Source organism: Anser cygnoides, chromosome 2 (assembly GCF_040182565.1).
Source record: "Anser cygnoides isolate HZ-2024a breed goose chromosome 2, Taihu_goose_T2T_genome, whole genome shotgun sequence".
Lineage (NCBI taxonomy): Eukaryota > Metazoa > Chordata > Aves > Anseriformes > Anatidae > Anser > Anser cygnoides.
This window is the reverse complement of record NC_089874.1, coordinates 110,353,427-110,377,969: the sequence shown is the minus strand read 5'-3', so window position 1 is coordinate 110,377,969 and position 24,543 is coordinate 110,353,427. Positions and strand designations below refer to the sequence as shown.

The following is a 24,543-nucleotide window of genomic DNA, read 5'->3' as shown; positions in this document are numbered from 1 at the left end:
TGCAAATTTTAAGAGGTCTGAGATTGGAAAAAAAAAAATTTAAAGGTATAGTAGACCCAGTCATTTCTATATGGTGACCTAGTATCAAAACATTATAAAATGTTACTATGTCTTTTCCCACATAAACATAAATAAGGATCCCTTGAGGCTGCTGGCACCTCCTTGTGATCATAAACCAAGTCTTATAACAACTAGTAGCACTTCAGGGTAACTCTGAAATGCATTTTTTTCATTTAAGCTTGTTATTCACCAGCCATATATCAAAATGAAATTTATGTATGGCATTTTTTGCTTTCCTAATATGAGTACACTATCTTAATTTTACTGTGTATAGCTGCATTAGATGAAATTAAGTGCTTGTTTAAAATAAGTGGACTTCTTCCATTAATTAACAAAAGCTATTTTAAGTTGAAGAGTTTTTGGCACCTCTGAACTACCAGCTCTCTGGTTTTACAGAGCCACGTGTTTTTTTAAACACAGAAGAAAAATGTTTTCATTCAGACAAGCACAAAGCCATTATCAGAGCGCATACAGCCCTGTATCACTGCCAGATATTCCTGGGTGGAAGGGAGCACCTTTCCTCTAGCTTGGATGGCGCTGGTACGATTTACAACTAGTACAATGCTTAGGACATGCAAAACTTTGTCATTCCCTTATCTCTACTGACAAGATTTCACATCTTCAATTTAAATGGTTAATTGGGAAATATCCTCTGCAGGGCTTTCTTCAGTTATAACCAACTGTTTAATATGCTATAGGAGTGGTGGCCTGCTTTTTGCAAGAAGTAAAACATACCCTGCTACTTTTTTTCCCCAGGCTTTTTACACTAGGCAACAAGTAAAATTGTGAATTACCTTAATTTACTTACATTTCCCTGTCTTTACGCACAGATTAACAAATACACAGGGCATATCTTGCGTCTCTAATTTAAAAATATTAACAGCAATTCACCTATTCCACGTTTGCTATGTTTCAAGCCCTCACCACTTTCAAACCCTCATTATTTTACAGTAAACATCCTTATAAAACAAAAGGCATTTGTGTCACACCGCATAAATTCTTGAAAGTGTAATTTTAAGGACACAAAATTAAAGAGAGGAAAAAACAACACTGCAAAAGAAAAAAAAATGTTCTCTTCTGTATTACCATCAATGCTCAATAACTCAGCCAGCCACATGGAATTTTAATCAAGTGTCCTAAAAGTATTTTGCCTTTGGCCTGAAAACAAGAATGATACATTTCAGCCTAAAGGGTAATTTTTAAAGAAAAATCAAACAGTCTGAAACCAGGCTTGAGAGTTGGAGTCCTTTAATTTAAAATTCAGCAATGCTACTGTGACACTACAGCTTGCAAAGCACGTTTTGGATCCTACCCTGAAATACCCCAAACATTTCTGCTGATTTACTGTGGGAAGTGAGGCAATTATCTGGGAAGAGGTGCAGAGCGGGAAGCGTGTATTTCTCATTGTCCTAAAGAACAGACAAGATGAAGAGGGCTGCTCAAGTTTTAAAGAGAGAGCCTGTACCATCTGTTAATATCACAGGGTATATACAAGGATTTTTCTTTTTGGAGGCAAACATCCTGACACTGAGAAGCCCCTTCTTACCCTCTTTTCCTATTACCACAGCAGGATTTTCAGCCTACCAGCCATAACCAAGCCTGAATTTTTCAGTTCCTGCTGTTCGTTGTGGCAGTGGCAGCACAGCAGTAGCAGATCCTTACACCAAGTGCCTGCAATAAAGTTTCTGAGCAACCTTACTGATTGCTGGAGTAAACATCAGTGTGGCAACCTCTGATCTACGCCAAGACACACGGAATTCAGCTATCGACCAGCAGTCGTGGTTTCTACCTACTACTTCATTGGTGCCTTCAGATCATACGCTATCTGTTATCACTACGGAAAGATCTGCTCTCCTCTAGCCAACATGCAATTCAGCTTGAAGCTCCCTGCCCAGCCCCATACATCTTTCTCACTGCTTGCAAAGAACAGCTTCCTCCACTTCACAGAAAGCCTACACTGCACTTTGCAGCCATTTCTCCCGTTAGAAATGCCCCCTTCAGAGTATGATGAAATACAAAAGAAATTAAGCTGTCCCTTGTGTGACCACTATGAAGTGGAGAGAGGTCACCCATTTGACCCTAGTATTTCTGCATGCCTTTAGCAATGATAAACTTCTGGTGGATGTTGGCAGACATGCTGTAAACCTACTTAAAGGAAGATAACTTGTCATAGGTCTTGATATTTGTCAGTTTTAGCTTCAAATTCATGTTTACTTCTAAATGACCATTTCAGTAACAAGCTCATATTTTTGCATGAGCAAAAAACATATGGTTTCTAAAATGCGATCAACTTTTGATGAGATTTATTGTTAATATCAAAAAATAAGCCTTTGAAAGTGCCCAGTTTTATTCACAAGTCATGGAGTTCTAGATAAACGGTAGATTTGCTTTCCATTTGTAAAGATGCTTTTCATCTTGTAAATTAGATATATTACCCTGTAAATGCAAATTGGACAACTTGTACAATTTAAAATGAACATAGTTCAATGCCTTACTGAACCATTGCATTAGTTAGCAACTACTGAAGGAATAAATGAACAATTGTCTGCAGTTAAATGTAAATTCACAGCTATTCTCCCAGAGTCAGTGGAGTTAATTTGATCCCTCCTATTCCCATCAAAAACTTAAATTCTGGCATATTTTAAAGGGCATTTTCTGGTAGAAGTCATTTAGCATGCATTTTAGAGACTCCACAGGCTAAAGCAAATGGATGGAATCCTAGACATTTCAACAGCATGGATTTCACAACCCCAGTTCAAACCAGGGTTTCCACAGACCCGTATAATTCAAAGAACCTTCACTGCAAATTTCTGCTATCTAGCCCCTCTGAGCAAATAAAGTAGAAACAATCTAATCACTACAGGCATTAGCAGACAGTTACAACCCTTTTTTGCCTCCTCTCTTACAACAGAGCAAGATATGAACAAAAGAGACCTCAAGAAAGGCAAGTAAAATATATGAATGGTGCGGCATGGAGGATTACAAAACGTGCATTACAAATTCATGCATTTGAATGAGAAAAGTTTATAAGGGAACATTAGAAAAAAAAATAGTGGGCTCTTCAGCAGTGTGTTAGCAGTGACTTCAGGAACTGGTTTCCTCCCTTCAGCAAAGCAGAAACAGGGAAGACATGAGTTGATTAATTGGCTTTCCAAGCCCAGGCATTTTACTGGAGCTGGATGCTCATCAATTCACTCAAATGCTTTTTGTCTGGATACTCCGGGATGGATTCAGAATAACTGAGAAGTCGGTAAGGACTGATCCTACCCTCCCACACCCCGAGCAGCAGCTCTGCCTGGGGAAGAGGCAGTGGAGGAGCAGCAGGGTTTATCCACTTAATCAGGTCTACAAGAAAAAGAAAAAAAAAATCCAATAATCAAATCAAGGCTATAGAAGTTGTTTCAAATTACCTGTATGTGTTCTGCATTGTTCCTGCAGCCCTTCAGCAAATAAAATCTTATACAAACAAAAATGATAAAGGAAGACAGTGGACACGGGCCTATCTTCAAGGTCATTTTACAGCAAAACAGAACAGCAAAAATGTAGGCAAAGCCAAGGGAAAAATAAAGTTTTCACTTCAAGCAGATTGTTTCTTAAACAGCTTTTTAACCTTTATTCTCATGCGGGAATCAAGAGGGGGATTGGAACTCGCAGCACAATAAATGAGCTCAGGAAAAGGAATTACTGTATGCTCGCAAAACAATTTCAAATCTGAGACTTGAATCTAAAATGAACTGGTCAGGGAATATCTCTGATATAGTCATTACTGTATTAAATGGTAGTTTAAAAATTCATTCGAAAGCTAACAAGTTAATTCTTCCTGTTTTATCGGCTTTGCTCAAATCTACTCGGTTTACACAAAGTGGTAGCAGATCTTCATGGGGCTGACTGGTAGGAAAAGTGCAGAAAAGACAGAACAAATTAGCTGAGGCCATTGCCACACATCAGCCAGCGCTTCACAGAGCGTGCAAGGTTGGGCTGCTTGCAGAAAGGCAAGGGCTCTGGCCAAGCAGCAGGTGAGCGACTGCCATGCATCCCCCCTTCCAGCTGCCCTATGAACTCACATGGCTGTTAAAACAATCGTGATTCTTACAGAGATAATTTAACTACAAAGGAATGAACACAAACATACCTCCTAACCTTTTTTGCTTTGACTCACAACTCCACCCGATGAAGTGTTCACATCAAAACTCGGAGCCAAAGTGCTATACCCACCATACAGTGCCCCTAGGCCCTAGGATCAGCCTCTAGGATATCACTCACATGCCCAAAAACATACGTAAATGGGAGGTTTGATTGATGTGCACCTAAGGTTTATACCAACTAAGAAATTACAATTCTTGCAACCTAACCAATCTCACCTTGCAAAACTTCTCCGACATGCTATTTCTCTGGTCAGAATAGGATGCCTTGAGGACAGCAGCTGTCTAACCCCTTTAGAAAAAAATAAAGACAAAGACAAAGAAGGCATACTCCATCTGAAGATCCTGTGTGAGAGTGCTGTAAATACCAACAACTGATCAACACACTGATAGTCCTGAATTTCCAGAGATGCATTTTCTAAACCCTCAGGGAATAGGGGAAATATTTATGACAGACAAATATTTTTTTATCTTAATCTTCAGTCTATTTAGCCTGCTTTCATGGGATTTTTCTTTGTCACATACCTTTGCACTCTGAGAAAAGAAGAAATAGTCTGTGGCTTGTTGGTGCTAACTTTGTTTTAAAAGACGGGGGGGGAGGGGAAAAGGAAAGCAAAGTTGGGATCTAGGAGTCTACAATCAATGCCAAGCACGTTTTCTCCACAGAATGTCCAAGATGTTCTTTGCACACCACCAGAAAAACTGAAATTTCTCATTGTTTTCTTCTTCTGTCCCATCTTCCAGTCAGGCTTCAATCATCAAAATTCTCACCTAGCCAAGATCCATTACCTTTTACATTATTCTTTTTACATTGCAAATTCTTTGAGTATTATCAAGCCCCATTTCTCGTTAATAATTTCCAAAATATATTTGTATTTCCTATTATGAATTTAGTGAACCTTATCATTTTAATGCAATAGTACCTGAAAAGGCTGCATTCCTGGGCATATGCAATGCGGTCTCTATTTGAGGTGACTTGGCAGATAGGTAACCTAAAATTGAATTTGGTTAGAGCCCTATACAGAACAAAGTCTAAGTGGAAATATATATGTTCATATACATACAATGTGAATTTCTACAAAATTGGACATTCAATCTATCTAGTAACTGGCCCCTGAATCCCAGGTCTCCCCCTTTACTGGCTCCTGGGCATGCAAGCCTCTAAAGCCAACAGCCTTGATGGCGCACTGTGGATCCCTCCAGTAACTGGCCTGGACTTTCAGCCTACCTAGAAGCTGGCCCTGGCTCTTCTCATCTCTATTTGACTCATGCGCAGATGCTCGTTCATGAAGATGGGTCTCCTGGTCAACGTCTAGATGGTCTTCCCAGTAGCATTGGGCCTCCTGGTTCCTCTGGCTGCTCAATTGCAGACCCTCTGGTCTCTTCAGTATCCATCCTAGAACTATGGCTGCTTTGATACCTGCTCCCAAGCCTCTCATCCTACTTGCTGGCTGGCCTGGTGTGGTTCTGTATGTCAGTGTGATCAAACAACAAACACCTTTTCTGGTCTGTCCAGCCACAGCCACCCAAGACATGCAGGTCCCTGTGACTTGTGGTCCCCTCTCCAGGGACTGACGCTTCCACCTCCACACTCTGAGCATAGAGACCCCTTCACCCAGAACAGTTAGAAACAGTTTAATAAAGACAGGATAGACTGTACTGATGAGGTACAGGGCACAGCAAGACAAGCATGCTGACTGGCAATCTGCTTACAGCCAACATGTTATCCTCTCATCTCTCTTTTTTACCCCATACTTGTTCTTTCTCAGACCTCCCGGATCCTCCTCTCCTTTCCCTGCCTTAACTTTTCCCCTTTGAGGCTCTTCCCCATAATAAGTTTTGTCCAGTCGCAAAATGTTCTTCCCCTGCATTGCACAAGGAGTCCCACAGCCCCCAGTAGACAGTCACTACCTGGAGAACTTCTCCCATAGCTCCCTCACAGTGATGAGTGTTACCCTGGCCCCATGGGCTGATGGCTATCATCGGACAGCCCTGGGAGGGACTGATTTTTGTACTGGGGTTGCCCCACCTTATTCCTTTGTGTGTGTGAAGAGGAGACTTATCACATAGCTTGACAAGGTAAGTAGAGCTTGGGCAGTTGATAAGTACCTTGTGGCCCTGCTACTTAACCCACATGAAGGCGCACGTGGGGCACATAGGTTTTTTTGTTGTTGTTGTTGTTGTTTTGTGTTTTTTTTTTTTTAAGACTGGTGGAAACAAGCTTTACTTGCTAAGATACCACATGGTAGTTCTAAACTCTCTATGAAATAATGTTTCATTTCATACAGGAAGTGACCAGCTCATCGTGAAAGTTTAAGAAGATTTTCTTCAAAGTTTTATTGTCATCCTAGTACATCCTAGAAGTTTGGCTCTCAGTTTCAAAAGCGTATGAGGAAATTGTATGTCATCCCATGAAACACGAGGATGTAGTAAGGCAACTAGAACTATACCTAGGTTTACCTATCTAGGCTTGCAGGCTGAAGGCCAGATCTAAAAAAAAAGACTCAAATGTCTTGCTAACAAAATCAGACACACCTAGAATTCAAGCACACCAGCTCCAAAGTAAACCTCATCATTCTGAACAAGGCACCAGGAAGTCTATCTGCACTAAGTGGGATACACAGCCATCCTGCCAAGTGACCCAGTAAAAACTGGTGGAGAAGGATACAAAAAAAGACTTTCCATACTGGATTTAAATGTGATTGTTGCTTGCAACAGAAATAGATAAAAATGAGAAGGCCAGCTTTTTGATTCTCCTTCCATCTTTGAGTGCTGTGCCAATTAAACTAGAGCATCAGCTTTTTCTCTTACCCATTCTCCTTCTGCACCCTTTAAACTTGCATTCTTGGATACACAGTAGTCTTGGTTTCAAACAGTTTTGGAGGGATTTCATATATGCCTCCCCCTCCACTACCTGTCATAGCAAACTGGTAATAAGGCACTCTATTCAGAAATTGGAGACGTGGGTTCAAACCATCTCAAGCTAAGGAGATTAACCTAAGTCTCCCACTTCCTGAGCAAGTGCTCTCACAATCTGATTTATAAGTAAACCTTATCACTTATGTTTCAGAAAAAAAAATGTGGTTGCTGAACATAATGTCATGATTTGTGTATTAGAGCCATAACTTACACATACTTACTAAACCAGATTCTTAAATCAAAGTAGGTTTGAAACCCAAATGGTGATAAGCATGTGAAATACCTGCATTCAGCTCTGCCCAGAAGAGGCACCCAAGGCACCTTCCTGGGCTCCTTCAGTCTCCTGAACACCAGCACTTAAAGCCTATTGATTCCGAAACCCCAGGCACGAACAACAGAGCAGGCTGCCACAGCACACCAGCTCACAGAACAGACTGAGATGAGATACAGCCAAGGAGATTTTGTCTAGTACAGCTTTGAGAGTTATCGTTGCCACACATTTACAGTAGCAAGATTTTTTTTAATTGTAGAAAAATCATCTGACAGTGGCAGAATCAAGTTTATGAAATACAGGCAATGCTGCACAACTAATTGCTTTCCCTTTCCACTTTGCAGACCTGTATCGCTCTTACACTCAGAATAATGAAGAATGCATTCCAGTGGAGCAAAGCTGCTACAAAAGCCTCTGAAATGATTATTTGCTTCTGAGGTAGTACAACAGCTCTTGTCTGGATCTGGACACTAGAGATATGTGCTTCACAAAGAATAACTCCCATTATTAAATACAAAAGACTCAATTGAAAATACAGACCCAACTTTTCAACATGATGGCGATACTTCAACAACACACCTGCAATTAAAATGCCAAGTAAATTTTATAGGTATGTAGATATTAATCTTTAGGCTGAAAGAACCAATCATTAACCTTTAAAGCTGGTTGCTGCAGTAACTTTACTATTCCGTGTCGCTTTTTCTTAGAATGGACTTCAGCACTTTCTGACAGACCCCTGCAACTATTGTATGCTTGTTTCCTCATCTGCTGACAGGACAAAAGCAGGCACCAACACAAAAAACAGGAAATGCTGAAAGGGTTCTACCAAGGTACTCTCCGCAAGCAAGCCAAGATACTTTTTCCCCAAGACTTTCAAATGCTCCTGCAGCGTCCAAGAAACTTTTCTGTTAACACAACAATTTTTTTACATTGTCACAATGCTTAAAGTTTAAACTTCAGTTGTTTACTTTCTGCAAAAGCAACATGGCTATTCTAATCTGCATCACATTCTTCACATTGTTTTAGGTTCAGTTATCTTGAATTCTGTGGGTTTTTTTTTGTAAGGCATTTATCCACCAGGGGGGTTTAATACCAACTGCTTCCTCTGATGATCTGTGCTCTCATGCTGAGAAAAAAAAAAAAAGAAAAAATCTATCAACTTAATCTAATAGGAGGAATGGTCTCCTGACCTAATCTTTCAACTAGAAAAAATATAGGGTAATTAATTTAAATAGCCCCAGGAAGGGGGGCTTAGGTACGTTCCAATAAACTCGTTTCTTCAATCACTGAGATAAAAATATGTATTTTCTCAAGATGACTGACCACTAGCTGCTACATAAGAGCTGGAATACCAGCACTAAACTCTTTACAAAAGCTGAAGCAGATTACTGCAACGCGATCATTGTAAATTTCTATGTGGGAAGAAAAGGTATGGGCTCTCTCAGATATATTTGGCCAGCTTTAGAAGAATTCTTACCCTTTCAAACTGTGTGCTAACATGCATATATAAATATGAGTGAATAGTGAATTAGAGTTGTTTGATGTACAGATGGTACCTTAGAAAAACAACAGTGAAGTGCAAGTTTTGTGCCACTTTTCATTTGTTTCTAAGAGTAAATTCTTGCAGACAAGACACGGTATATTTATTTACAGGCTGAAATACACAGACTCAGCAACTTGGGTTTGATTTTGTCACCTTGATGCTGAGGATGAGGTTTTGTACACATAACATTAATAAGCACACTTGCTTTTACTGCAGCGTGCAAACAGCCAGATGCTAATCTCACGCGCTATATCCGTCTTGAACGCCACACTTCACCTTAAACAAAACCAAGTCACGCATCTGCACAACATATGCCTTCCAACCATTTTCCGTCCTCGGCTTTTGGTTTCAATAGAGACCCGAGGCGGCTGGGGACCGGCGTGCCGTGCCGGCAGCAGCGCTCGGCGCAGGTCCTGCTGCTGGCTCCAGCGGGAGGAGAACCACACCGAGCAGGAGCACCTGGTGGCTCCAGCGCTGTACCTGGCAGCCCAGCACAGACGGGCGGACCCGTGCAGAGCCGGGCTCGGCTCCTGCTCGCCAGCCAAACTCCCCGGGCGCTGCTCCTGGAACAAAGCGGCCGCCCCGAGCCGTCCGCAGCGGTACCACGTGCGAGGAGAGAAAACTTCGGTAAATCGGCTCCGTTACATCCTCACGCAGCCTCTCCCTCACGCCCGGAGGGGGCTGTTCATCCCCTCTCACCCCCAAGAAGAGGGGCTCAAGCCGGTTTGCATCAGCGACGGCCCTTCCCCAGCAGGGGGGCACCCGGGGCTGCGAGCCCCCCATCTCCCGCGGGGACGGGGCTGCCCCGGGGTCCCCCCCCGCCGGCCCCGGGGAGCGGGCAGCTCCCGCGCCCCCTTCCCTCCCCCGGCCCCTTCTCGGCGTCTCCCGGCCCCCACAAAGGGAGTGGGCGGCCCGGAGGAGGCGGCCGGGTGGAGTGGCCCCCGCCGCCGCCGCTTCGGGAGAAGAAAGGGCTGCGGCAGCCACAGAGATGGAGGAGCGAGGGGGAAAAGAGCCCCCCACACCCCCGTACCCGCTGTGCCCAGCACAGGCAGGGGGCACCCCATAAACCCCGATGGGGGGGGGAACAAGCTGGATCCGCGCACCCCACGCCCGCTCCTCCGCGACCCTCACCTCGGGGCTGGCCGTGCCCCGGCGCCCAGAGCAGCGAGGCCAGAGCCAGCAGCAGCAGCCACCGCCGCCGCCACCCGCTGCTGCCCACCACCATCATCATCATCATCACCCCGCCGCCGGGAGGGACTGCCTGCCGCCTGCCCCGCCGAGCCGCCCGCCTTATAGCCGCCCCCTCCCCACCGCCGCCCCCGGCCCGCCCCGCACCCGCACCCACGCCCACGCCCGCCCCACGACCCTCCTCGACCCCCCCGTCGGAGCGTCCCGTTTGGGGCGGCCCGAGGGGGGCGCCTGAGAAACCCCAAAAGGGTGTCATGAGGTGTCACCCACACACACACACACACCCCGGGTGCGCGGAGCCCTTCCGAGCCTCCGCCGCGTGTGGGAGCGGCCGTGCAGCCATGTTTGTGCACCGGGGGGCTCGTCCCTGCGCCTCGGGAGCTGAAGGGTCGCCCCCGGTCCTGCAGCAAGACCTCGCAGCTTTTGGGACCGTCAGCTGCCTCTGGAAACTGGCACGAAACGCAAAAACTGGGTGTGGGAATTCCTCAGGAGAGTTTCTACATGTTTCGCTCACATTTCCCTCACGTTTGGCTTCCCCCTTTTAAGGATGGGAATTCCTCAAGGATGAGACGTTTCTACGTATTTCACTAAGATTTCATTCACGTTTGGCTTCCCTGTTTTAAGGGTCATCAGTCACACAGCTCATATGCACAGCTACTCCTTAATAACTACCCCAAGTGAGTTGCAGCAAGGTACCACACTTTCCAAAACAAAGAGCTGTGTGCCCAAAATGAGTTGGTTGGGGCAGGGGAACTTCAGTCAAAATATACTGTCTCACCCCTGAGAACACATCCCGGTTACTTTTTAGGAAAAGCTAAGTTTGCTCAGAGCGGTATTGTTTTGTAAATCACATTTCAAAATGCACTGCTATCTATGAGTTGCATGAGCAAAGTTAGGCTGCAAGTGCATTCTTCAAGCTGGGGGGAGCTGCTCATAGCTTTCAGGATGCAGCTTGGTTGTCCGGTGCTTTTTATTGATCAGGGTAAAGAAATTCAGGAAAAGAACGGTAATTTATATATTTTGTAAAAATAATAAATAAATAAATAAATAAAATAAAATAAAGCAATTTCTTACAATGTAACTCAAGAGTTATTAGTTATACTTGAGAATGCGTAACATTGTTTATACTCAAAACACACACAAAAAGGAAAAAAACCCAGGTCAAGGAGATAAAAATGAAAATGTTCTGCCACAAAATGGTATCAAAGGCCTTCAAGCCTACAAATAAATAACACTCCACATCTGTCCCTTCCAAAAGATCAGTCCTTTGCTCACACCAGGAACTTCTTAAATTTCAGGACAGGCAAGAAGGAGGAAAGCAAAACATCTGTGGAGAGAAAAGTCAACAAATTTCAAGAGCCAAACTGTCATTTGTTCTAAAACCATAGAGGTCAGGTTAAGGAATCCTCTGTGCAGAATTGCAAGTACCAGTTGGAAGCCAAGTACAAAGGAAAGGGAAAGAGGAGCATCTGTGCAACATAAAATCCCACCAGTTTTCAGCTTTATAATTAGTTTAACCATTTCATCAAATTCCAACAGATTGAAGAGTACTTTCTTACATCCATGCAACGAGCAAGTGCCAATTCATTATTACACGCATTTATCCCCATCAAAATGTTCTACAAGGGCTAGAGTATGTGTATTGAGGTGCAGCCCTGGACTATATCATCAGCCTCAATTATTATAGCTTAACTAAACATCTGTATACAACTTGTAACAGAAAAGTATACATTGCATTTGTCTGCAGGACCACATCATGGTTATTCAGTGCCCATCCCTGCGAAAGCCGACTCTCCTCCAATTTCATGTGAGTACGTACCTCTTCTAGGAGGATTACTGTGTTTCCTCTCACTCCTGCTTCCACAGTTCACTGCTGTTGGTACAAAGTACCAGACAATCAGACTGATCCCTGCTTCAAGATATACCACTGCTAATATAATTCTTCCCTGACCTAGGTTTCTAATGAGCTTTGAATGATTATGCCTTTAGACGAGAATCTCAGCTTCTTAAGCGAGTATAACTATGCTGGACGTTTACACTGAGCGCATCAGGTATTATTTGTGGAAGATTAGAAATTTCTTAGTCTTTACCAAACCAATCCAATGAGAAAATGGAATGTCATGGTATAGGTAAGATCCTGAAGGAGTGAAGAACTGTGCAGGAATGAAAGCATTTCAGGGCACTGTACTCTTTCATGTACATTTGTACAGTCCCCATAGCCCACATCCATCAACTGGAACTACGAGCGCTACTATGTCATGTATGCTTAATGTAAATAGTAACACTACAAAATAAAATGGCAGACAATACTTTTATATTATAAAACAATTAACTTGATACTGCTATAAATTTACATGAATGGAGGGCAGAGATAGCACAAACTTTAGGAAGGATGATTTCTGAATACCTCACAGTTATTTGTTTTACTAATTAAAATTAGCTCCAAAATAAACAAAACAAGAAGCTTGCTATGCAATGCAAGAAAAAAAGTGAGTTGTAAATACCCAGAAAATACTCAGAGATGTGATTACAGGCAACTTCTTAAAATTTTATTTTCTCTCGCCACAACTTTCATGAATTAGAATTGCCTTAAGGACTAAGTGTTTCAGTTGCAAAGAAATGGAGAATACTAATATTTGGGATTATGTAGCACAAAGTGAATACGTTAATCTAGCCATCTGTGGATAACAGCCTATTGATGAAAAAATTGCCTTCGGCAAAAACAGAGGTTTGGGAGAATTAAACTGGAGAAAGACCAAATACACAAAGTCTGAATGGAAGCTCTCTGCTATCCTGCACCTAAGTAAATGCCCAGTGAACACCGAATATGTTTTTTCAGCTTTTGTCTGGGCTGCTGTGCTTAAGGCAGAGCTATTGTGTTCGTGGCAGCTTCCCTTCAGGCCCCTCAGGAGCACCAAGTCACCTCCTGACCCCGAGGGCGGCGGGGGCACTCCTAGCTGTCAGCAGTGCCGTGCTTCTCCTCATCCATAGCATTTAATAACTTGCACATCCCAGCATCCCACCTTGCTACCTACCCTACTTCTAGTGATCCTTTTTTCTTCACGGCAAACCAATGCATTTCTACGCTACAAACACCTTTGATGCAGTATTTGCTGGAAATGCGGTGGGGAATTTGAAATAGCTTCTCAAAGGAGGTATGTTAATGAAACCAGTCGATAATCCCACCCAGAACTACATCTGACAGCTAAGTAAGATTTTTATTAACAGCTGTACTGTACTACAAAGGGCCTTTCTAATTTTTAGCTGCTTTGGTTTTTTTTGCTGGGCTTTTTTGCACACACTTGTTATCCATTCTGTCTTTGTCTCCTTAGCTCAGAAGCACCACCCAAGTGTTCTGAAAAAGTACTCTGGAAATAATTATCACTTATCATCGGAGGAAAAAAAAAGTTCAGTAAACTGCCTGTCTGCCTCTAATAAACATTCACTCGCTACTAAAAGCTGGTTTAGATAACTTGTTATTTTCCCCAGAACCCTTCAAGTGCTTTTCTCCCTCGGAAAAGTCCGTCCAGAGGTTAATAAATCTGAGCTGTGACAGACCAAAGAGAGGGGTAAATTCAAAGCAAAAGGCCCTTCACAGCACACCCTGCCCACAACTTCCTCTCATCAGAGAAAACCACCTTTACAGCTTGACATGTGGGAAGTATGATTCAAGGAACGAGGAGTGGGCTGGGGCAGATCCCTGTTCCCTGCCGGTGTTCCTCTCCTGGTAGCCCAGCACTCTGCTTTGGCAGCAAAATATTTTGCCCTTCCTATTCCTGAAAATGATTTCAAGCCATAACTTGAAATCTGTGTTATGATAATTTGGCTCTGAGATGACAAAGGCTTCCAGGAGGATTAAAGAAAATCTGCTGTTTTGGAGGAAGCTGGGAAACAGCTGCTCCAGCAGACTGCACGGAGCTGTCACAGGCAAGTGGACAAGGCGAGAGTGGATTGAGCGCCTCCAGCCTGGCCAGAAAAGGCACAGCGTGGGCTGCCCTGCAGATGCAAAGTCACCCAAAGGCTTGCCTACTTCATGCTGTGAGCTTTGCTGACCCCAGGAGCTGCCTGGACTTAAGTGCCTGCCAGACAGAAGGTCTAGCTTTAGAGAGAAGCAGGCACTCCAGGATGGTCTGGATGCCAAAAGGGGGGAATGGAGGAAAGAAAATGGGAATTTCTATGTAAATTCCTACTCTGCTCCCAGGACACTCATATAACACGGAGGATTTTTATTTCCTGGGCTACCCCATATGCCAGGTACATGCTCCTGCCTCACGCTGACCACACGTAGGTTTAGTGGTAGCCTGCCCTCCAGGCTCTCAAGGGGCTGTGGACACCCCGTGTCCCCCTCCTATTACCATCCATGATTCTTGCCCAGGTGCTATAGGCACCTGGGGAGAAGGCACCTGGTGCCTTCTGCTGGGGAGAAGGCACCAGGAGCTCCAGCAAAGAGGCCAAAAGCTCTGCTGAGGAGGAGATGTTGGCAGGAGTCAGCACAAGACAGAAGTGTCATTACCGGCTGCTCTGTACCGGGGAGGGGCTGGATTCTTCTTGATCTCAGTAAGATAGGCACAACACCAAATAATGTAATAAAAGTGATTTTATAATAGTATGCCCATAAGCAGAGGATTATTGATAGCAAGCAATTCTTATTTCTCTTCATTCCTCCATTCATGCAGCATTAGGTGGACCTTATGCAAGCAGTATAGTTGCCCCAGACTCCCTGTTTTGAACTTAAGGAGAGAACTATCTCATTATGTTATGGTAAATATATCACATGCCTGGATCACACTAAGGCACCCACCTGACTGTGAAGACACTGTGTAACTCCTGGCCCTTCGCTGCAACCAAAGCAGGAGTTGCAGGTAGCAAGAGATACTTGGTACCAGGGAACCGTGCCTGCCAAGGGTGGTATGATCTGAAAACCGGTTAATAGACCAGCACAGGTTCTGCCATGCAAAATACCTGCTGATGTTTTCCTGTTGATTGATTTCTGCTGTTTTCCCACTAGAAGGGACTGAAGCATTGGCTGTGAGAGATGTCAAAGGCAGACTCAGCATGTCTTCTGTGAATAGCTTACAGGCTGGAAATTGTGATTACCGTCCAAGGGGAATGATTGGATGCTATATTGTATTATGGCAAATACATTCTCCCTGAAAATCATGGTAAATTCACATACATCTTTGTTCTGCTGGAAAAATGGGACCCATACATTACACAGAATGCAATACCATCACCACTGGTAATCGGCAACAGCAATAATGCTCTTTCCAGTCTGGGCACGGAACCTCTCCTGGCATTTTGATTAAACTGTTTGCAAGAGCTTGAAGGCTCCAGTAACCCATGTAGGCAAAGGAATGGCCCCAGGTAAGTTCATGACAGACATCTATAATGAAGGACTCAGCTTAAAAGCAGAAAATTTAACTCTTACTGATCATCTCCAACCTGATCCTGGATCTGTAGGAAGAGCTTGTGGGACTTGAAAGATCCAAACCCACCACTTCCTAATTTGTATTAGGAAGGGGAGAGAATATAATGTGGCCCTCTTAGAGATGTGCAAGCTGAATGGCTTTTAATTTGTGCCCCTAACAACTAAGATAGTTCTGAGTGGATAGAGAATTTATAGATTATTTAGCTCAATCACAACTGCCTTAAGAAAGAAGATTAAAGTTTGTGATTTTTTTGCTTCCATACTGTTTTGCAAAATATATTAAATAGGAGTTAATCACACAGTCTGATCATTTCTTTGGTGAGTTTGGATTTCTTCTCAAGTGTAGTCAGGTATGCAGCTGGGAAAAGATCTGTAGGGTGTCAGTATTGTTCCGGTGGTTGAGCTTTTAACAGCAAGTGCCAAGATTTTGCTGCCCAGAGACATATACCTGTCTATGCAAAATCCGTGTTAAAAGAAGTCATCTTGATGTGAGATTAGCAAGATTTACATCACCTTTTCTGCAGAATATCTGGAGATAATGCAAGAAACCAAACTTCTAGAGAGTAGAAAACGAAAGCCAAGAGCTTAAATATGTGGCCTCTTTTTCCAAACTGTGGAACAATAAACATCTGTGGTTGTCTTTCATAGCTTCTAAAGTGAAGTCATTTATTTATACACCTAAACATGAATTTAATGTCAGCTTTAAGCTTCTGTTACAGAAATTTGTCACAGAATCAAGTTGAAGAGGCAATATAACTTCATTAATGTGGGAGGAAATACGCAAGTAATGCTATTACTTAATCTTAAGTGCCATTCCTGCTATTGCAAGAAAGTGCTTTACACCCATCTGGAAAGTCATTATTAACAAACTGAATAATTTATCACTTCCAATTTTCAAGAAATTATACCCACCTAAGACTCAAACCATTGAAAAAATAGTAATCCAGAAAGCTATGTCAGCTTCCTAATATAAAGTACAGTAGGAGTGTCCTACTGTGAAGTTTCATGGAGCATCTTTTTAAAGCCAGCACTAACTCTTCCTCTCTGTAAGGCAGGTGAACTTGTCTTCCTACTGCCTGATGGGTACCTTTATCAGTATTTCAACCAAATTTTTGTAAGTGGATAAAAAATTGATGATGCGGCCTGAAAATCTCTGTGCTTCACCTTTCTAATGTTATTTAGAGATACCCTCTGCTACCCAAACATTGGCATTAACATACAGAAGGGAAGCAGAGTTAAGGCTTACACTTTATCTTTAAACTTAACTCTGCACTCTTTGAAGTGCCTGATTTTGAATTAAATACACATACATTGAATTAAATTCAGGAAGTGATGGAATCATTGTTTACGTTGTGTTTTAAGTTCTTTGCCTGAGCTGGAAAATTGGAGAACAGAGAAGCCCATTTAACTCATAAAGAACTAAAGAGCAGCAGGCAAAAGGACAAAGGGGCTATCTTATTTTAATTACTGACAAGTTAAATTGCCCTGACTAGAACTTATTTTCTGATTCCTTTTTTTAATAATGTAGTGCAAACTCAGTGTTAAATGCTACTGAGTCTGGCTAGCATTTTCTGTCTCTTTTGTGCTGTATAAAACAAACTCTCATCAGTGAAGAAGCAGTTTAACACTTTTTAATATCTAGCGAGGTATCAGCTCCACTTGAAAAAGAATGATGATTAAAAATTCATGAGATACTGGAAATGTTTAGAATCTGAATTGCTTCGCAGGAAGAGACAACTGTGTCTACATAAATATTATCCACAGGATGGATGGATTGTCAGGCTGTATTTACTAAGGTACTGTTTCTATGTAAACACAGTTACTAATTAGAGATTTGTTTTGGAGAAAGAGACACAAAGCCAATCAGTGTGATGAGGGGAGAGCTTAGGAGGTGAGCTCTCTAGCTCGTCTTTGACTTCAATCAAGAAATGCCTGCTCTGAACAAATGAAAACATTATCAAGTTGTAGTCAGTCCTTATCTGCAAAGACATTTCAGCGGTGTATTTACCATCCCTGAATTCTTTCCTGCACTTTTCGGGTTGTCTCCAGGGAGCAGACAGAGGTGCTGTCCTGCAAGTGGCAATTAAAATTCTTCCCCATCTACACAAAGTCCCTTCTCCTTCCATCACCGTGCAGGCTAAGGTGACCCCACCACAGGTGCTCCCAGGAGCCTGCACCTTCCTGGGGAGAGGCATCACCAACCAGCCTGACGATAACATTTGCGGCTCATCTGGAGGTGCCCACAAAACCATCTCTTTCTCTCTTTTTCAGTTTTCTTAATTTGTAAAAGTTGGGGGGGGAGCCCTGACTGGTATCACACACACAATGTAACCAGGCAAATATTTTGCTTTTGCTTTGAAGACTCTTTTATAAACACTAACAGAGGACGGGAAAAATAGCTGTTATTGCAATAGGTTTTTTGGTAAAATATCAGGAACTAAAGAATACTGGAAGTTGCTCCATTGAAAATTGAAAATAAGCCAGTTATAAAATAAACAAGTCCGCATGGAGTTTACGCAGTGATTTTTGGTGAATGTTTTATACTACATCATTTCCAAAGCACTCTATAAACTCCCCAAGTTGATGACACAAGCAATAGGTATGACTCAATTAATTGGCTTGACAAGGAAGAGGAAAGGAAGAGGAAAGGAAGAGGAAAGGAAGAGGAAAGGAAGAGGAAAGGAAGACAACTACAAATCCAAACCAGAGCACTAGCATGTAGGTTAAGTATTTCCTGATGAGAAATAGTAGGCTACTTCAATTTTCAAGTATTGCTAAGTTATTTGTGAGGATGTTGTGCTTTTGTGTATTGTGTTCTTATAGGATGTTTTAAATTTGATTTTTAATTACTTGCTCAATACTAATAGAAGTAATACATTTTTGTTTTATGGATACTTAAAGAATATCAGAGTAAAAACTTGTAATGGAAAGGTCTTAATTACTTTAAAAAAAAAAAAAGCACCCATAAATAAAGAACTACAATTAATTATTTGTGGACCTATGTTCTGTCTCATTCAAATCTGTAAATCTCAACTACCCACCTCTGGCGAACCAGAAATCTTCCTGCTTCAGTGTGCCGTTTCCAATTTCGTCCTGCAGTGACAGAAAACACGCACTGGATGGCAGTGCAAACCTGCGAATCGAAACCTTTAACTCCTTTCCTCCCAGCACCGTCTGGGCTGCGCTAACGGGACCAGCGCAGCCCGCATTTGCAAAGCGGAGCCCACCGGCTGCTCGTGCTGGGGCCTTTTTGTATTTCTCACATCTGTCACCGTGCAAGCCTGAGAAATCAGGCTCGGCTGTGCTCAGCCCCCGCTGCTGGCTGCTGCACGGAGAAGCATCCCGCTGGCTGTGCCTGGCAGGAGGCTGGCCAGCTCAGGATGCTTCAGGCAGACAAAACAGTCACTCTCATGGAAAAAATGATGAGACCGGCTGTCTGTAGGGGAGTTCTTCTGCTCCTGAACAGTTAAGCGTTAGCTTATTTCATAAAGCTTGAGCTTTACGAGTTTATTTTTCACCTCCCTAATGTAACTTACCGGCTGCATGAATGTCCTCGTTGTGCATACGATGCCTGAGGAGTCACAGCTGCAGGCTTGTTTCACGTGCTGTTCGCCTGAAACAGCATCCAGAGAAGGCTGCAGAGCTGTGGGTAGAAGAGGGGTACAGGAGGCACAGTAGCTTGTAAGAAAGCTGGTTGAAAATTAATGAGAGTACGATGAGTACTTGTTCGTAGCATTTCTCTATATTTCAGATAATAATATTTTTCTTTTGCTTATCTTAGATGCCACGTTTGCCTCATCTCTTTGAAAAACAAAGAACAACGTTCATAGCACCTCTTATTCCCTGAAAATTTCTGATACTTGGTTCGTGCTGGTACCCATGCTGAACTCACTTATTAGCATTTAACAAGCTGGATGCCTTCTAAGTTCATGGGTTTAATTGCTTTGTCAAAGGAACGGGTTTTACTGTTATAACTTTCGTGTAATAATGGCAAAAGAATAAATTCCACATCCCTTCCTGAAGCAAAACTCTCATTAAGGTCAGTTTGAACTTTACCACAGGAAGAAAAAAAAAAAAATGTGAATCACTGAGCCTGGAATTTGGAATTAACGTGTGCCAGATTTGCAGCAGTGATTGCAGTAAAGGCAATGAAATCAGAAGAATTTTGCTTGAGAGCAAATGTTTTCGCTAGAAATAATTAATTGATAGGCAATCATTACTAAAGAAAAAAAAAAAAAGACTGTCTAGGGAAGCTAATAGCTGTTCAGTATAAATCCAAATGTCTTTTTTTTTTTCCTCTAATACATATTTTAAAACACCTGTCTTTAAAATAAAGTTCATTTTCTTGCCCATGTGAATTGGCTACGCTTATGAAAGAGCCTTTCCACGAATGTCTGAAACATAACAGCTATCATGACAATTTTCAATAAATCATCCCTGGCTGGGAGTCTCAGAGGAGAAGAAACTAAATGATGATTGAATTATCCTTTTATCTCTAAAAGTGATCAGGACTGAGGCACTATGAGGAAATGGTTTTAGAGCACTTATATTTCTGCTATCATGATTCAACCTGTTCTGTGAATGAAGAACTCCCCAAATTTCCTTTTTTTTTTTTTGGATGAAAGTTCACAGGGCAGAAGTAGAAAATGGCCAGTGACTTGATGAGGGTTAGCATACAGGCTGGTGGGAGTCATGCAGCAAATAAACTCCCCTTGCTTAAATGCAGCCCATGTGAAACCTAAGTGAGATCCACCAGTGTGTCACGGATGCAGGGCATATAAACCAGTTGTACAGCTAAAAGAACATTAACATCTCCAAAATAAAAGCTCCAGGTCACACCAAGCTCCCCAACAGCCATCTTCCAGACACTAGGTTTCCAACCATGCCCACACAACAAGCAGTGCCATCCGCACTGCTTGCTCTCTCTCTGCCCAGCCTGTGCCTTCCTCACCTCCAGAGACAAAGAAGGGAGAGGCAGATGTAACAGGGAAAGGATTTAAATGCAATCCAGACATCACTTGTGGAGCTGAATGCCCTCTGGCCAGAGTGCACCCACCTGTTCAACACCTTTCATTGGCAGAGAGCTGAGCATTTTATTTCTGAGTATATTTCCAAATAGGATCACCTGCTTTGCAAACAGTGAATTCACCGTATGCCATGGATTTTTAGCTTTTCAAAAAATTAAAAATAAAAATAAAAATAAAAATAAACATAAAAATAAAAATAAACATAAAAATAAAAATAAACATAAAAATAAAAATGTGCGCAGCTCTGCTGCTGGGGCAGCTTCAGTCTGGCTGAAAGAGCAAGGGGTATGGTCAGAACCAGGCAGGCAATGCCCAAAGCTGCTAAACAGTATTGAAGATCCCAGTGTCAACATGTTTCTGAATGAAACATATTCTGACAACATGTTGCAGTATTGCAACTGGATTGAAGTCTCATTTTTTCTAATCTGGATGCAAGCAGAATTTCAGTATTTGCAGAAAATGCACATCATTGGCATACTTTAAGCATATCATCATTTAAGACAATTAATAAAATCAAAAGTACTGAACGGTACATATCTTTTGGTATATTTAAGTACCTAGTCTTATATAATTGATTATGTATTTCAATAGCTCCCTTATTGTCTGTAAGGATGCTCAGTGGTTTAGAGTAGAGAAATCTCACAAACATCCACAGTAGCAAGCCTTACACAAAGCCTGGCTCCTATACTCCAGTATCATCTGCATGTTCCTTAAAAGTCTTTGAATTAATAGCTTAAATATTTACACTGTGACTCCTCTTCCCAGCTTTTGTTGGGAAATACTGGGTTTTTCATTAATAAATTAGATCATATGTGTTCAATAACATCATCAGTGTGTGCAATAACTTCAGTGAAAATGTGTGCACATATTTCTGTCTTTACTGCCACAACAACAGAACACATGAAATAGATGCTGTACAGTTACTTCCCACTGAAAAGTCAGCAGAGTGCTTAAATAAAATGGAATTAGCTGTTCAGGCATAGTTTTCTATCATCAGAAGGGATGTAATGATGTGATGGTAAGGGTCTGTCCAAAAGCTCTCCCATATCTGAGATACATAGGGATGTTTAAGATGCAAAGCCAAGGGGCCACATTCCAACTGAGAATTAACAGGTGCAACTTCCAAAATAAACAATGCTGGATGACATCAATTCTGAGTTTGGCCTGTTTAGAAAATATTTTTGGTTGGTTAATGTCACAGAATACAAAATACCTTCACGCAGTCCCAGGTGCTCTTGGATTATCTAAATTCAATGGATTATACAAAAAAAAAAAAATCTAGAACAGAATGATCATTTTAATAATCCTGTTGGAAATGTACAGTGTAACTGACTTCTGTAGTGGCCAGCTACAAAGAGATATAACCAGATGTTACAGAATATAACATTAGAATAATGATTATTTTTTAAAATATATTTATTTACTCTATCACTTGTATTCCTTACGTCTGAAACAAAGCTCACCTGTGAGCATTTGTGTTGGAAGCCCCCAGATTGCCTCAATGCCTGAGGAAGCCAGCCTTCATCAGGGGACACTCGCCTTCAAGCCATCCCAGAGCGTGAACTGGAGCTCTGCCTTCGCAAACAGTGCTGCCAACACTTACATCTCTGTTGAGCTGTGTGATGGAAATTGTGGCCACACACTGGAGAATCACTTGCCACAGGGCACAAGAGGAGTGGGCTGGGGTTCATTTCTGTGGTGTCTTGACTAATGCTATTTCCACTTTTTTTTTTTTTTTTTTTTTAAGCTGTAATAGTAAAGATTAAAACTTCCTACAAGGTGTGCCTATAGTTGTGGAAGAAGCATAGACTTGTTTGCATTGGGTAGCACAACCACCTTTCAGAAGCTAGTTCGGAAGAGACTACATGCTCTTTGTAGCCACTGTCTGATGCTGCTGGCTCTGTCCTGTGTTAAAAACAGAGGGAATCTGTGAGGCTTCCCTAATAAGAGCAAAGTAGGAAAAAAAATGTTTGCCTGGGTGTGAAAGAGAAAGCGGCTGTTAGACTGTCTTGGCTGACACTCTCACAAATCAGTGGTGCAGAGCTCTGCTTATTACATAGCAACAAAATCCCCTACAAAATTAGTTTCCATTTTTGCAGCAGATGTTATATGCTGCATGTAGATGATTCAAATGACAGTCCATCTTCCAATGCTTTTCAGTGACTGTCTGAATAGTTCAATAAGTTATCCAGATAACCACTTCTGCAAGGACATGTTATGGTCGTATGCCATTCCTAATGGAGACTTCCTCTTAATTTATGACTTCTACCTTTCCAGCATTTTTATTATTATTATTATTCAAAGCATTTATTTGAAAACTAATAAAGCATGTAAGCATTATAGTAATAGCTAAAATTCATTTATGAGATTTATTGGGGAGAGTTTGGGCTGACAGAAATAACATGTCTAACAAGCAGATTATTGTCCTTCCTGGATGACTGATGCAGGAAAACATCGGTGATTATCAATATTAAAAGACAACAGTGCCAGTCCAGTGCTTTCCAACTTACACATGTCCATACTCATACATACCATTTTGCTTATTAAAAACAGAAAAAAACACATTTTGCACCTGTCTTTCTGTATGAGACCTGACTGGTGCATAGCCCTTTCAAGTCCCTTCTTCAGCAGCAAGATTGCAACAGATACCCTGGAGAAAGGCCAGCAAACCTTCAGATTGGCAGGTCCTTAGGCTGTCCTCCATCTGATAGATTCTTAATCCTCAGCGTCTATAGGCTGGCTCAGTCCCTACGGCACTGGCTAGTGAAATCCTCCTAGAAACTCTATGTAAGTCTATGTGATCCTCTATTCAATTTTTCCCCCATTTTTTGCAGCTTCAACTCTTGTGTTTCTCTCTTCTCGTGCTTCTTACAGTGTTCACCATGTACAACAGCTTTGAGATGCACACAAAACTTTTCCATGTATAAGTGCTGATTCAGGGTTATTGTTGCTCTTCAGATGGTGTAATTTATGGGATAATGATGCAGCTTTCCATTGCTCACATTCACCTTTTCCCTCTTATTTAGTAAGCGGCCTTGTTCAGCACAAACGTTCGTACAACTCCTATATGAGAGGGCATATCCTTGACTTATCATCATCGGTGATTTTTTCACTTGACAGGTTGAAAAATGTGTACACCTATTTACTCTGATGGTTCCCTTATCACCGTGGGCCTTCCCGAGGCTAAGTCTGCTCAATCATTCAATTTTGATTCTGGAAGCAATGTTAAGGCCATTAGCTGTGTCCACATAAGGATGCTCTTATAAAACTTGACATGCTTATTAATCATAAATTTGGTAGACATTCTGCTTCACTCTTCCTACGGTCTGCTTATGCTTCATATATGATGTAAAGTGGGGGTTTGGGGGAAGGTGTTGTATTTTTAAATCAGTATTTGTGCCAGATAGCAGGCAATGTTCAGTGTTTGCATATCAGAGTTTCTATCCAAGGAAGAACAGTTAGCTCTTCTCTGTTGGTATTACACATAGTTTGTTCCCCAGCAAGACAGTGAAAAAGTGCAGTTAGAGAAGTTCAAGAGCAGGTGGCTGCAGACAAATGTTCACTCTGCCTTCTTTTGTCACCTTACGTTACCAAATATTACTCCAGCATTATGACACTGTCACTGAAGGGGCAGGAAAAAGAGAAGACTAAGAAATATTTTTCTTGCTGGCCCATTCCACCAGTGCCTTTTAAAGCAAAGCTGCTAAAATTTTGTCCTGAAATGTGACCTGTCTGAACCCATCAAGCACTGGTGGTTTCCAAGCTGCTAGTTAACTATACGTCACAAAGATTGTGCGTGTATATTCATTTTTGGATTGCCAAGCTGACTTAATTAAGACATTTGTAATGCATTGTACGTTCAGTCTGGGCTCGTGAAATGGCTTTGCAAAGTTCATTAACCTTGGAAAACCTGAATCCTCTTGTGAAAAATGCAGAACTTCCAGAGTGGATGAGAGAGGGAATCA

At 42.1% G+C, this 24,543-nt stretch overlaps 1 protein-coding gene across 2 annotated transcripts in view; it reads right to left on the bottom strand.

The window, feature by feature from the left end:
- LAMA1 (laminin subunit alpha 1) overlaps positions 1-10,394 on the bottom strand; it is a 107,316-nt gene extending 96,922 nt beyond the window's left edge. For both annotated transcript variants that reach the window (XR_010829615.1, XM_048077079.2), the window contains exon 1: positions 10,067-10,394. Coding sequence is in view for 1 of the 2 variants with exons in the window: in XM_048077079.2 (XP_047933036.2) it covers positions 10,067-10,379 (313 nt within the window). In the remaining variant the exon portion in view is untranslated. The remainder of the gene's footprint in view (positions 1-10,066) is intronic.
- Positions 10,395-24,543: the final 14,149 nt, after the last annotated feature.